This window comes from Rattus rattus, chromosome 4, assembly GCF_011064425.1.
Source record: "Rattus rattus isolate New Zealand chromosome 4, Rrattus_CSIRO_v1, whole genome shotgun sequence".
NCBI classification, from domain to species: Eukaryota; Metazoa; Chordata; class Mammalia; order Rodentia; family Muridae; genus Rattus; species Rattus rattus.
The window spans coordinates 113,307,923-113,320,702 of record NC_046157.1 but is presented as its reverse complement, the minus strand read 5'-3'; the positions used below and the strand labels follow the sequence as shown (position 1 = coordinate 113,320,702).

Genomic DNA, 12,780 nt, shown 5'->3' with positions numbered 1-12,780 from the left:
GGTGCTCTATTTGACTAGAGAGGAGGGCACAATAGAAGCAACTTTGTAAGCCCACCACCAGCTCCCAGCCCCAGGACCCACAGTGTTAAACTAGCATGGTGTTCCAGCACCCCCTGTGGCATTAGAGAGTGGGAAGGAGAATGGTGTGCGTGGAGTAGAGAACAAGCTCTGCGTAATGGCGTAGCCATTCATCGTCTGTCTACTGAAGATAGAAGCTGGTTTTCACCCTCAGAGCACTAGAGGGGAAGGCTCAGAAGGGCAACATCATCTCTTCACAGCGGCCTGGTTCACTCTTATTTTTCACAAATGCTTACCCAACAGGTTCTACTGGGCTCTGGCACTCCTGTGGGACACCAAGCTTTCCTCAGCCCAGTTACTCTCTCCTGTGGTCCTCAAAGAGGCTGCCAGCTCTTTTCAGTCCCTAAGAGGAGATAACACTCCACCATCAATCCAGAGCCTCGAGAAGGCGGGAAACTGGTTTCCTTGCTTCCTTAAGCTCTACCTGGACAGGCTTCTTCATTGTGACTTCCCGGTCCTCCAGACCTAACACAGGGCTAGGGTCAGGCTTCATCCATTAATTTCATCTTAGAAGGATGCAAAAGTATTCACCACATCCATTTGTAAAGACCTTGACCTTGAAGGAGTTCTAAAATGACCTTAGCCAAAGTCGGACCAGACTTCACCCCTGCCCACCAGAGGACACCTGTGTAATGGGATTCTTTGCATCTTAATGAAGATTGACATTTCTGAAGTTTTTACAGTGTGATGACTTTTATAAAGATGTGCGACACTTTCTAATGCTGGCCTGATCCTGTATGCAAGCAGTTAAGTGGATATCCCTGGATCTACATCTTCCACTTGTTCGTCCGGGCAGAAACCACTGTTGAGCATCTTGAATCACACGGGCGAGCTCACACATGGTGAGCTTCCTCAGAGCTGGTGAAAACTGACAAACGAATCTGGGCTGTCCCCACTCCAAGAGCCCCTCCCTCCAGCTAAACCCATGGGAAGAATGACCCAAGATCTCGGGGCTCCCCAGCCATGAGCTGGCTAGAGCTTGTTCTCACACTAACACAATGGAGAAGGACCTCTTGATATGTTTTACACAGAACACAATATCTGATATCCACTTGCTTTGTTGGCAGAATCTTCGAGGCAGCGCAAAATACAGAGACCCATGCGTGAAAACGTGGACAGGAACACTCAACCCTTTTAAGCATTTATAGGTTACGTTTTGGGATAACTGTCATTCTTCAGACCCCAGCTGTCCCCTCCCTCCTTAGTGCATCCTCTTTAATGAGCCACACACACAGTCTCTTGGGACAGTTACTGGTCTTCAGAAAACTACATGAATGTGTTTTGAATGTATGTATGTGAGATTCTAGATCCTTGGAAGAACATGATTAGACCCGCGTCCTCGTGTTTCTTGGGGCCTCTGAACATCTGTGAGCTCCTCGGCACCCCAAACCTGTTTGCTCTTAATTGGAATTGCAGTTGAGTTCCTAATGCCATAATGAACCACAATGTGGTTAACTCTTTTCTGCCTTCACCACTCCCCTGCCGGCCACTCCCAAGCTCTCAAGCCGGTCCCTTCCGCCCCGGTCTTCCTGCTGACATGCTTACGGGCCCTCGTCAAGTCTCCTCAGAGGCTTTGGCCCAGCCGGCTTGTCTCTGACATTACCAGGGCATGTTTCCAAACTAGGGAGGGATGATAAGTTCTGTTCCTATGAGGTCCCCATGGTAGTGACACCCACCCTTCTAACCTGTATGACAGCCCGGACATCCTTGCCTCACTACGCACTCCCTCCATACCCTGGTGGTTTTTCTCCTGCTCCCCAAACGCCCACCCTTCTGCACCCACCTCCCAGGACAATTGGGTCTCCCCCATTCAAAAAGCTCTTTCGCTCCTTTCCAGACACATGCCCCTCTCCACTAGAAAAACCCTTGTATAGCCAAATCCATCCCTCGTGCTGCTAGACATAGAGCAGACAGCCTCAACCCCCTGGACTGTGTCAAAAGGAACTGTAGACATCGAGCGCAGTCCCCAAGGCAAGGATCTCCTTCTCAGCCTCAAACCTTGGCACCACCTGGGATACACAAGCGTCACAGACTGTTTCTGAGTAGGAAGCGCAGTGAAGTTTTGACAGAAACAGCATTCCAAATTAAATTTCACCGAAGCACCATTTCTCTGCCGTAAATCTACTGCGGTGGTAAAACCCAGTGGCTTCGATATTTAATCCTTGAGCCATTTGACACGGGGTATTTTAGAACAGGCAGCCTGCGCATATAAACATCTTCCAAGGCTGGGTACGTGTTGATACTAATTCACTTTAGCAGTCGATTTACATTGTGCTGGCCTGGAAAATCCTCATATTTACTTAATGCCCGGAGTACTCGTCTTTCATTCACAAGCTTGAAAGAAGCAGAACAGATGCTTCTGAAATATTTTCCAGGCGGGCTAAACAAAACCAAGAATGTTTCAGTTGAAAGGAACGCTTTTGTTTAAAGTGAGGGCGAAGCTAAAATTGGGGGTGGAACCCAGGATGTTGCCCAGAGACATGTTTGGATTGGGCCCTCAAAGGAAAGAAGCTGAAAGCGATCTCCGTGTTCCTGGCATGTAATAAAACAGAACCATGTGCAAGGCAGGCAGGCAGGAGTCTCCTTCCCTGGGCATGGTCTCAGGGCCTGTGAATGTGGGTCACATTATGTACAAAATATCCACTGCCACCACGATGCCCGTAAGTGTTTCTCACAGTTATAGGGGACAACGGGGTTCCTTGGTGTCTCTTCATACTTCAGTTCTGGGTCCCTATTCCGGGGACATATCTCTACATATCTCTGGGGGTTGGGGTGAGCCCTGGATATTGAACCCAGATCCCCCCCCCCAATGCCTAGGCAAGCACTCAACCCCTGGTCTATAGCCTTAAGCTCCTTTTTAAGTCTCAAAAATTTGAGACAGTGTCTTGCTAAGTTTCTTATGCTGGCCTTGAACTTGTTCTATAACCAGCACCCGTGGAGCTTGTCATTCCCCTGCCTCAGCTTCCCAGTGTGTGGGGGATGATAGGTCCGAATGAACAAGATTAGCTTCTCTGCCTGTGAAGAGCTCGGCGCCCACCCCGGCCGACCTCTGACCGCAGCAGTCCAGTTTGAGTGAGTACCTGGTCAGGTCTCCCGTCTGTCAAAAGGTAGATCACTTGTGTTTCTTCATCTGCAAAAGCGATTTTCAGGGCATTCAGGGTATTTGTGGAACTCCCAACCTGTGGGCGTGGGAGGAAAAGAGAGAGTCAGAGAGATCACATAAGCAAGTGAAATGAAGTCTCAGCTTCAATTAAAAAAAAGAAAAAGAAAAAAAGGGAAGGGAAGGGAAGGGACTTCTGAAAGAAGAGGCAGAATTTCATTGACAAAATGATTTAAGACCAGTAACCCCCAAGAAACCAAGGTCTCAGATATGCCACCAGGGTGGCAGTTCAAGGTCTGCTGGAAGCCAAGGCTGTGAATTTCCTGTCTTGACAGCAGGGGTCTTAATGCAATTTCATCCGTGTGGTTCTGTGTGAACCGCTAACTCAGTTAAGGAAGGAGCTTAATCAAGCTGCCTGAATCCTTCCTGGCTGGGATCATGTTTGTTCCAACTAAGGGTTTAGTCACGCCACCCCGAATTTGGCAAACAGGAGCATGGTCTCGTTTTAATGATGAACACATGAATGTTTCTAGCGTAAATCCAGTCTACAAAGGTTTCGGTGGAAACCACACCTTAGAAGGCTTAGGCGTGTTACTGGGTCTCATGTGAGTGCATGGGGTCCTGACGTTCTGCTTTGAGTATGACAAAAATGAACTAACATAGCTGGAAGCCTGTGCCTACGAGTTCCATGTCAATCAACCAAGTTAAAAATGCTACAAAAAAAAAAAAAAACAAAAAAACTCACACAGATACTGAATATCAGAAAAATTCATTATTCCCCAAATAATATGTTATAGCAAGTATTCATTCTACTGTAGTAAGTATGGATGTATTTTTATTGTGTTAGATATAAGTAACTTGAAATTGATTGAAAACAGACAGAAGGGGGTGCATAGTTCATACGCAAACATGCTCCATTTATATGACCAACATCTGTTGACTTTGGTATTTGTGGGGGTTGGGGAGAAGAATCCTCGGACCAGTTCCCCATAGCTACTGAGAACTAACTGTATAAATTAAAATCAAAGAGAATAAATTATGGCTTATTTCCTCTCTTACATAAAAGATTAATCATAACACCATCCATAATTCTTTGTGTGTATGTATATATACACACATATATATTTAATCTTTGTGTGTGTATATATATCTACTTATAAACATATATATTTTTTGAAAAAGAATATATACATGTCAAGAGGAGATAATGATAGGTTTTTTTAACAATGTTACCAAGCACATCAAACAATTATAAATTAGAAAAATCTCATGAGTCAGAGTGGAATGAATCAGGTAAATGCAGATTCGCTAGAATGTACTTTAGCAAACAAAAATGAACCTTACCCAGATGTAATCCCTGTCTGTCTGTAAGATACATGGGACTGCAAGATGGACCCTTCCTCCTTGTCTCAGACCCAGGGTATCAATTCAACCCACGGTTGTAAGCAAAAGAAATAACTGTGATTGATCCAAGCCCGAGGGGATGTATGCAGAGGGCATCTGGAGGGCTCCCAGCACTGCCATCTGGCAAGGAAACCAAGCTTCGGACCTCACACCAGCAAAGGCCCCAGTCCCGCTGCAAGCCTGCCTGGCGGGGGCCCCACTGCAACACCACCAGGACACCAGATGCTGTGGTTAGCTACACCAAACCAGGCGCTGTCAGACACGAGATAGACCAGCGGCCCACTGCCACCCAAGAGGCTTCACCGGTCTGCGTATGCCACCACTATCAGGGTTCTTGTTGGTAGACCCACCCTCTGGGCTCTCTGGCTCTCGATTCAAATCCAGGAAGGTCACTCTGAGGTCGTGTGCTGCCTGAGCCCTACTCACTTACACCTGAGCTGGAGGGAAGTCAGAGCTTCAACTTCTATGTGGTGAACAGGCTCTGCTCCCTTCTAAGAACCGGAAGAGGAGGTGGAGATTGGTGGCCTGAGGAATGACAGGTATCCAGCTCAGAGCCCTTTCTGATAAGAGCTGCTCAAACCCAGGCCCAGGTGGGGAAGTTGTGACTCCTCCCACACAGCTCCTCTCCCCTGTGCCTCTTCTCCCTACCCTTGGATACTTAAGTACCCAAGACCCACTTTGCCTGCAGCATGCTAGGGCGAGGACACATCTTAGCAAAACTGTCTTGGGAGGGGTTCCTATGGCAGTGCTGACGACATGGAGACACTGCCTTAAGCAATGTGCTGACCCTGCTACACTGATGTGTGTGGCATTGGCTCTTCTACTCTAGCTGAGTGGATAGCTCACTGTGGAGCTGGCATGGAAGGCTACTAAAGACATGTAGATGAGCAGGAAATATAGAACATGATGTCCCACCCCCGCCCCTTCTGCTTCCTATCTTGTTCAGGATTGGACCAGTAATTTTATTGCTGCAGCTTGCACATGAAGCAGGATGTTGAAAAAGTGGTAGAGCTGATGATAATAAAAACATTTGGGTATATCCTGGGCTAAGCACCTATCGGTCCTGCATTTTTACCCTATGGCCCAAGAAGACTCGGACTTAGCAATGTCTATTCCTATGTACCCAGAAGGTCACCCACTGGGAACAGGAAGCCCTGGGATATATCTTCCACCCCTGTGTCAGCACCAAGCGGGAGCCAAATGGGAGTCCCAGCAGGGTGAGGTGGTTCTGAAAACTGAGTGGCTACCAGAGTGAAAGCTCACACATGTAAGCCAACTCGGGCAGGCTAAACCTAAAGACAGTGTCCGCCTGCTGAACTAGAAGGCTCTCCTGACACAATAGTCAGATTGCCCAGAATGCAATAAAGAAAAACCAGTCTTTGCACAAAGAACCAGAAACAGATCATTTATCTGAGAAAAGCTGTCAGCTTAGAGATCTCTGACACAATAAAGCAGATAGAATATTTGTACTGTAAGAGTTTCAGAAAGAGAGAGTGAAAAAAAATTAAAATATTCAAGAAGAATGGCTTTTTAAAAACCCCTTGGGGGCTGGAAAGATGACTTGGGGGTTATACATGTACACTGTTTTTTATAGAGGACCCAAATTTACTTCCCAATACATAAGTTGGGTAGCTCACACTCGTGTCTCGCAGCTCTAGGGGATGCGCGATGCCTCTGACCCATGTGGGCACCTGCACTTGTGTGCACAGCTATACTTTATACATATATGCATAATTTAAGATAATGAAAATAAATCTCTTGTTTTTAATCCAAATTTGCTGAAAAGTATAAAGACTATTCAAGAAGCTGAGAAAACACCCAAATAGTTTAAAAATCTATGAAAATCATAGCTAGATACATTGTGTGTAAATTTCTGAAAGTTAAAGGCAAAAAAAACCCCAACAAAAACAAAACCACCCTTCCTAAGAACAATGAAAGAAAAATAACATATTGCAGTGTCCATTAAGGATTTCCAATTTGGGTGGCAGCCACTTCTCATCTGAAACCACAGAGACATAAGGAAGTGGCCCAACGTGTTTCAAGGATGAGAGAAATGAATCCGCAGTCATAAGTCATCTGGTGAAAATACCTACTTCGGGGCTGATGGTAAAGCATGTGACTGTGGCTGGGAGTCTCATCTTCAAAGGGTGATTAATGACAGCTTATAACTCAGAAGAAGCACTAGTAGAAACTCAAACCCTGAGTGTGGAAGGCATTGCAGAAAGCTACATTTAACTCCCCACATTTCTCCAGTCACGTGATACGGTTGAGGTAGGTTTCATAGCATCTATTGGCTGAATACAGGAAAGCCACTTCAGTAATATGTTTAAGATGGATGGAGCGTAAAGGGTGTAAATTGAAAGCTTGTTTGAATACATCGGGATGGGGAGCTGTAATAAATGGCAACTTTGTATAAGGAAAGCCACTAGGACAAGCTTTAGAAAACCCTACAGAGCACTACAGTAGAAAGTAACCCAGAGGGCTACAAGAGACCAAAGGACCTGAGAGACAGCAATAGCAAAGGATGAAGCTAAGGATACACAGTAAGCAAATAACCAAACTGTAGACGTGAGCTTCAGATGTCAGCAATGCACACCCATGGCTTTAATACCCATTACTTGACAGAGATCGGGGAGCCACGAACAGTCATGACCAGACCACTTAATCCTACAAGAAGTCGCTTTGAATGTAGTAGCACAGATAAACTGGGTAAAAGTGATCTGTTACAGATTTATTCTTTTAAAGCAGGAATAATATCTCACATAGCACACTTTAAGATTTGTGGATGGCGTTGTTGGTTTCTTGCTTGGGTTTGGGTTTTGTTTTTAAAACGAGGTCTTGCTAGGTAGCTAAGAAGTCGTCTAACTCATTATCCTCCTGCCTCAGCCTCCTAGGTGCCAGGATGTGCGTGTATTACACACAAAGCCAGGCTCACCACACACTTCAGAGCAGTGAAAGCACTAAGGACAAGAAAGGACATTAAATAATAGCTCAATCTACAAACATAGAAACTCTAAATACATATGCGCCAAACAATGGAGTCTTTAAAAACACAAAGCTGGGGTTGGGGATTTAGCTCAGTGGTAGAGCGCTTGCCTAGCAAGCGCAAGGCCCTGGATTCGGTCCCCAGCTCCAAAAAAAAGAAAAAAACAAACAAAAAACAAAAACAAAAACAAAAAAAAAAACACAAAGCAAGATGTGATAGAGCTGATAAAGGAAAAAAATAGAGAAATGTCCAATTATGGTTATTTTCTTTAATACCCAGCACTGTGGTAGCCACATTCTATATATTTAAATGTTTTACTTTATTTTCTATAATTTCTACTATGTTTTAACTTTTTATGAAAAACAGTTTACAATATTGAAAAGTTAAGTCTTGCCAAGTATGCCTTGGGCCATCACGGAGTCAAAATGAATAAGACAACTTGAAAACCTCCCAACACTTGGAAATCAAATAACAGATTTTTAATAATTCATGGCTCAAAAAAAAAAAAAAAAGGAAACAAGACATTTCAAACTTACTAGGAATTATAGGAACTTAAGTAAAACACGTAAATCTGTGCCCATTAGTAGTTCACGCTGGAACAGTGGAAATACCTCCAGAAGCCGTCTGTGCTACTAAATGGAGAACCTTCACAAGGCAGAGTGATGCCCACTCAGAACAAATGGGAAGAAGGACGCGACGCAAGAGCAGAGTGAGGGAAACTCAAGAGAACAGCAAACCGGAAGACGGGGCGGCTCAGTGTAGGTTGGGCGCAGTGACTCCTGCTATAGCCTCAACACTTGGGAGGCTAATGGGAAGCTGGATTTGGAGCCAGCCTGGGCTACCCAGCAAGGGTCCGTCCTGGAAGAAGCTAGGCATGGTGGTGCACACCCGTAGTCCCGGCTACTGAAGAGCCTGAGACAGGAAGATAGCAAGTTCAAGGCCAGCCTGGGCAGTTGAGCAATGCTAAGCTCAACCTGAAAGATTCAAAGAGCTAAGAATGAAGTCCAATGAGGACCCTTACCTGCCATGTTCAAGGCCCTGATTCAATTCCCAGTGTCAGAAAACAAAACAAACAACCGCCACCACCACCACAACTACAACAACAAAAAGCCCAAAAATCTGAAGAGCATTCTAGAAAATACCATTAGTGTTTTTCAAAATCGTCAAGATGGCGTAAATCCAGGGAAGACCAAGACGCTTCCTCTTGCTGGGGGAGACTGAGGAAATAATGCAGTTGGAAATGTTTTTATAGGAAATCTGATGGGCTCTGAATGAAACCTATGTTTCAGTTAATAAGTGAGCGCCAACGTGAATCAAGCACAACCCACGACGTTTCCACCCAGTAAGGCTGTACAGCAAGCCACCAGCTAACAGTGTGGCTCCCGTGATTGACAGTTTGTAAAAATAAGAGAACACTGGTAACACGGGGAATGTAACCAGTTGAGTCTGACCTTGACACTACTTACCAGGATAAGGTGGGCAGTTCCTTAAAGACATTCACTTCCTGTACAATACAGTTCCTTCTTTTCTCATTTTAAAGGCAAAAATCCCAAAAGATCTTGGGGCATCCCAGTGTCTGCCTGGGCCTGCTTTGATCAGTCAGGATTCAGGGAGCTCAGGTAATGACTGGTGTGGCTGCAGGGCAAATCTAGGACTCTAGACTCTGGCAGTGAGCTATTTTAAGCGACTTTTTAAACATCCTTGTCTCAGTTTTCAGTGTCTCAAATATATGGAATGCAACATGGTTCTGGAGTGCGTTCAAAATTAAGAGAAGCTCAAGGTGAGAGAAAACTCGGGGGGAAAAAAATCCTTCCCAATAGCCTGTGTGACAAGAAACAACAGCTTTCAGGATCTCGAAGAAAAATCAGACCTGAAAAATGTCATCTCTTTCTGTGTCCTTCTGCCACCACTCCCTTCTCCTCTCGGCCTTAAATGCCCAGGCCGTATTGTCTGTCTCCATGAGTCCATTGCTTCTGAACAAAGTTCACTGTTAGGAACAGCTGCAGTGGTCCCTTTGGACCTTTGAAACACTGATGGGAGAGTGTCAGATGGGACAGATCTGAGCACCTGAGTACCAAAATATTATCTGTTGAAGTCTGTTTTTATCACGAAGCTGCAATCAGAGACCAGGACGGATTTGGAAAGAGAACTACCTCACTTTGTCCAAGGCTTACACAGCCACAAGTCCAACCGACTGTGGAAAGAAGATATATGCACATATACACGTGCACACACACGATTGTGTCTAGGGCTGGGGAGATGGCTCATTGGGTAAAGCCCTTGCTATTGGAAATGATGAACACCTTAGGTTAGATGCCCAGGACTCATAACAGCTGGGTGCAGCCGTGCGTATCTGTAATTCCAGCACTCCTATGGTAAGATGGAGTTCCCAGAAGCTCACAGGGTAGCTACCCTGCTGGATGGACAGCAAAATAACCAAGAAACCTTGTCCAAAACAAGAGTGAAGATGAGAACCAACATACAAGGTTGTTCTCTGGTCTCCACAGGAGCTCTGTGGCACACCTGTGCCTATACTCATGTGCACAGATCTACACATATTTAATATGACATACATAAATACAGACACATAAAACATTGTGTCTGTTTAAACCTATACAGGCTTCCCCCTTGTTTTTACTTACTCCCTAAATGACACAGTGTAACATACACTAGGTATTGTGAATTGTGCAGAGATGATTTTTGGCGCGTGGGAGGTTTTGTGTGGGCTCTCTGCAAATCTCACAGCATTTTATGTTAGGGATTTGAGCATCTGTGCCTCTTACAGGATGTGGGGGAGGTCCTGGAATCAATCTCCCATGGATACCAAGGGATGGTGGCTATAAATAGATACTTGTATAAACTTTAAGGTACTGATTTTTGAGATGGATGAATGGGATCCGTGTAGCCAAGAGAACTGTCCATGTATAGACACTGCCTTTCTTGGCGCCCAAGGCATTTCTCAACAATTTCTATCCTGCGAGGAAACTCAGTACACACAGGACATATTTAGACTTCTCCAGCACTAGTCTACCCCAGTAGGCATTTACCTTAATGTTTCTAATCCACGACAGAGCCTGTTTCAAATTATCTTCATTGATTTCAGCGAGTTTTTCCCGCCAAGCAATTGCCTGACCGTCAAAGGTCACGAAATTGAATTTACTCTTGTATCTTAGCTGTTCCTGTAAGAGATGATTATTATTTAACCATAAAACCACTCAAATGTAAACCAAGCCGAAAAGAACTTTCAGTTTGAGGCAATCTCTCAGATATCCATTTTTAGTTCTAGAAACTAGCTAAAAATTATGTTCCATCGAAAAGAAAAGTTTCTGCTGTAAAAGGCACTCGAGTCAAATCACACAGTCTGGATGTCTGGCCTCTACTGATGTTATATATGAATGTATTGATAGCTTTATAGGTTACATATGTATGTGTAAGCAATGTCATACTGTGACATTAAATTAACTTTATTACTGAAATTAATGCAGTGCGGAATAAACACGTTAAATGCTTAGAGAAAGAAAATTCAATATGATATTGTTTTGTGACCACATCTTGAGAGGGGCTATTATTTGGCACAGGCCTATTCACTTGCTGGTTATCAGCCCACATTTCTCCTGGGGAAACTAGCTAAGGGCTGTATTTTGTATTTCTTAAACATTCTCCACTCTTAGCACAACAGAGCAACGGGAACTAGACTCAGGGAGCAAGCTGCTTCCAAGCAAACGAGTGAGGGGCAGCCCAGGCGAATGAGGCAGAAACTGGGATCTGCCATCGTGAGCCTGCTCATTTATGACTCTAACTAGATGCTTGTCTAAACTTTAAGACACTGACTAATAAGACTGGATGAATAGGATCCATGTAGCCAAATAACGGCTCATGTACGGACACCGCCTTTCTCGTCACGCAGTCTGTTTCTCGACAACTTCTATCCTGTAAGGAAACGCAATGCTCATAGGGCATTTTTAGACTTCTCACACACTAGTCTACCACGGTAGACATTTTGGTAGCATTAGCAGGTATCCTCTCCACTTGCAATACTAGGGTCAGTTCACATAGTTTCCCTGAGGGACATAGGATATCTAAGATCTCGAGATAATAAACATTTGGAAAGCAATAGTGGTTTCTGTCGGTTATCATATGTTAGGGACAACTCCAGGCAGAAAGTATAGACACACCCTTAAGTGATCTGGGGGTGACGGTGACATAAAGAACCCAGCAGAGGACAAGTCTGGTTCCCAGGGAGCACTCAGAGTTCTAGGATGGCAAAGGGGAGCACTTCTGGACTGGCTTCCTCAGGGACCCTATCATGCAGTGTGGCCCTGTCCACTGCTCAGAGCTACTTTAGACAATGACTATTGGGGATGCATTTATGACACACCAGCCCAAGTACAAGAGCCTGACACTCCCCCTCACCTGTATGAACCCAATGATCTTATCCTTGACCAGGTTCAGTCTGCTCTTCATCGAGCGAGATGTGTCAATGAGGACGTAGATGCGCTCTCCCTGGGCTTTGCCAAAGAGGGCGTGACTCCCATTCTGTAGCCACTTAATCCTAGGCAAGAAAAGGTGACAAAGTAAATAGAAACTGGGGGCAACAAGCTCTTCATCAGAACACAGGGCTACAGTTACAGAGCCCAGAGATCTGCAACATTGTTTATATCAGATCTTTGATGAATGGAAGATTTACTTTCAGTTTTTTCTTTTCTGCAGAAAAACCTACATTTGAGACTGGAGAAATGGCTCGGCAGTTAAGAAGGCTTATAGCTCTGGCAGAGGATTCATATCCAGCTCCCAGCACCTATATACATTAGCCAGCTCACAACCACGCATAACTCCAGCTCAAGGACACCGAACGCTGTCTTCTAGCTTCAGACAGCACTTGCATGTGCCAGTGCTCACAAGCCCACTCGTGCATGCACACGTGCACATGCACACGCACACTCACACACACACACACACACACACACAGGCACATACACTGATGAAAATGAATCTTTTTTTTTTTTTTTTTTTTTTTTTTTTTGGTTCTTTTTTTTGGGGTCTGGGGACCGAACCCTCGGGCCTTGCGCTTCCTAGGCAAGGGCTCTACCCCTGAGCTAAATCCCCAACCCCCTTTTTTTTTTTTTTTTTTTTTTTTTTAAGTTTTTTTTTTCTGGGCTGGGAACCGAACCCAGGGCCTTGCCCTTCCTGGGGAAGCGCTCTCCCACTGAGC

The 12,780-nt window shown here is 44.9% G+C and overlaps 1 protein-coding gene across 1 annotated transcript in view; it reads right to left on the bottom strand.

The window, feature by feature from the left end:
• Window positions 1-12,780, bottom strand: part of Vwa3b (von Willebrand factor A domain containing 3B) — a 162,773-nt gene that overhangs the window by 68,751 nt on the left and 81,242 nt on the right. Inside the window, 3 exon segments of the mRNA XM_032899725.1 lie at window positions 3,159-3,257; window positions 10,616-10,747; window positions 11,982-12,120. Coding sequence (XP_032755616.1) covers window positions 3,159-3,257; window positions 10,616-10,747; window positions 11,982-12,120 — 370 coding nt within the window.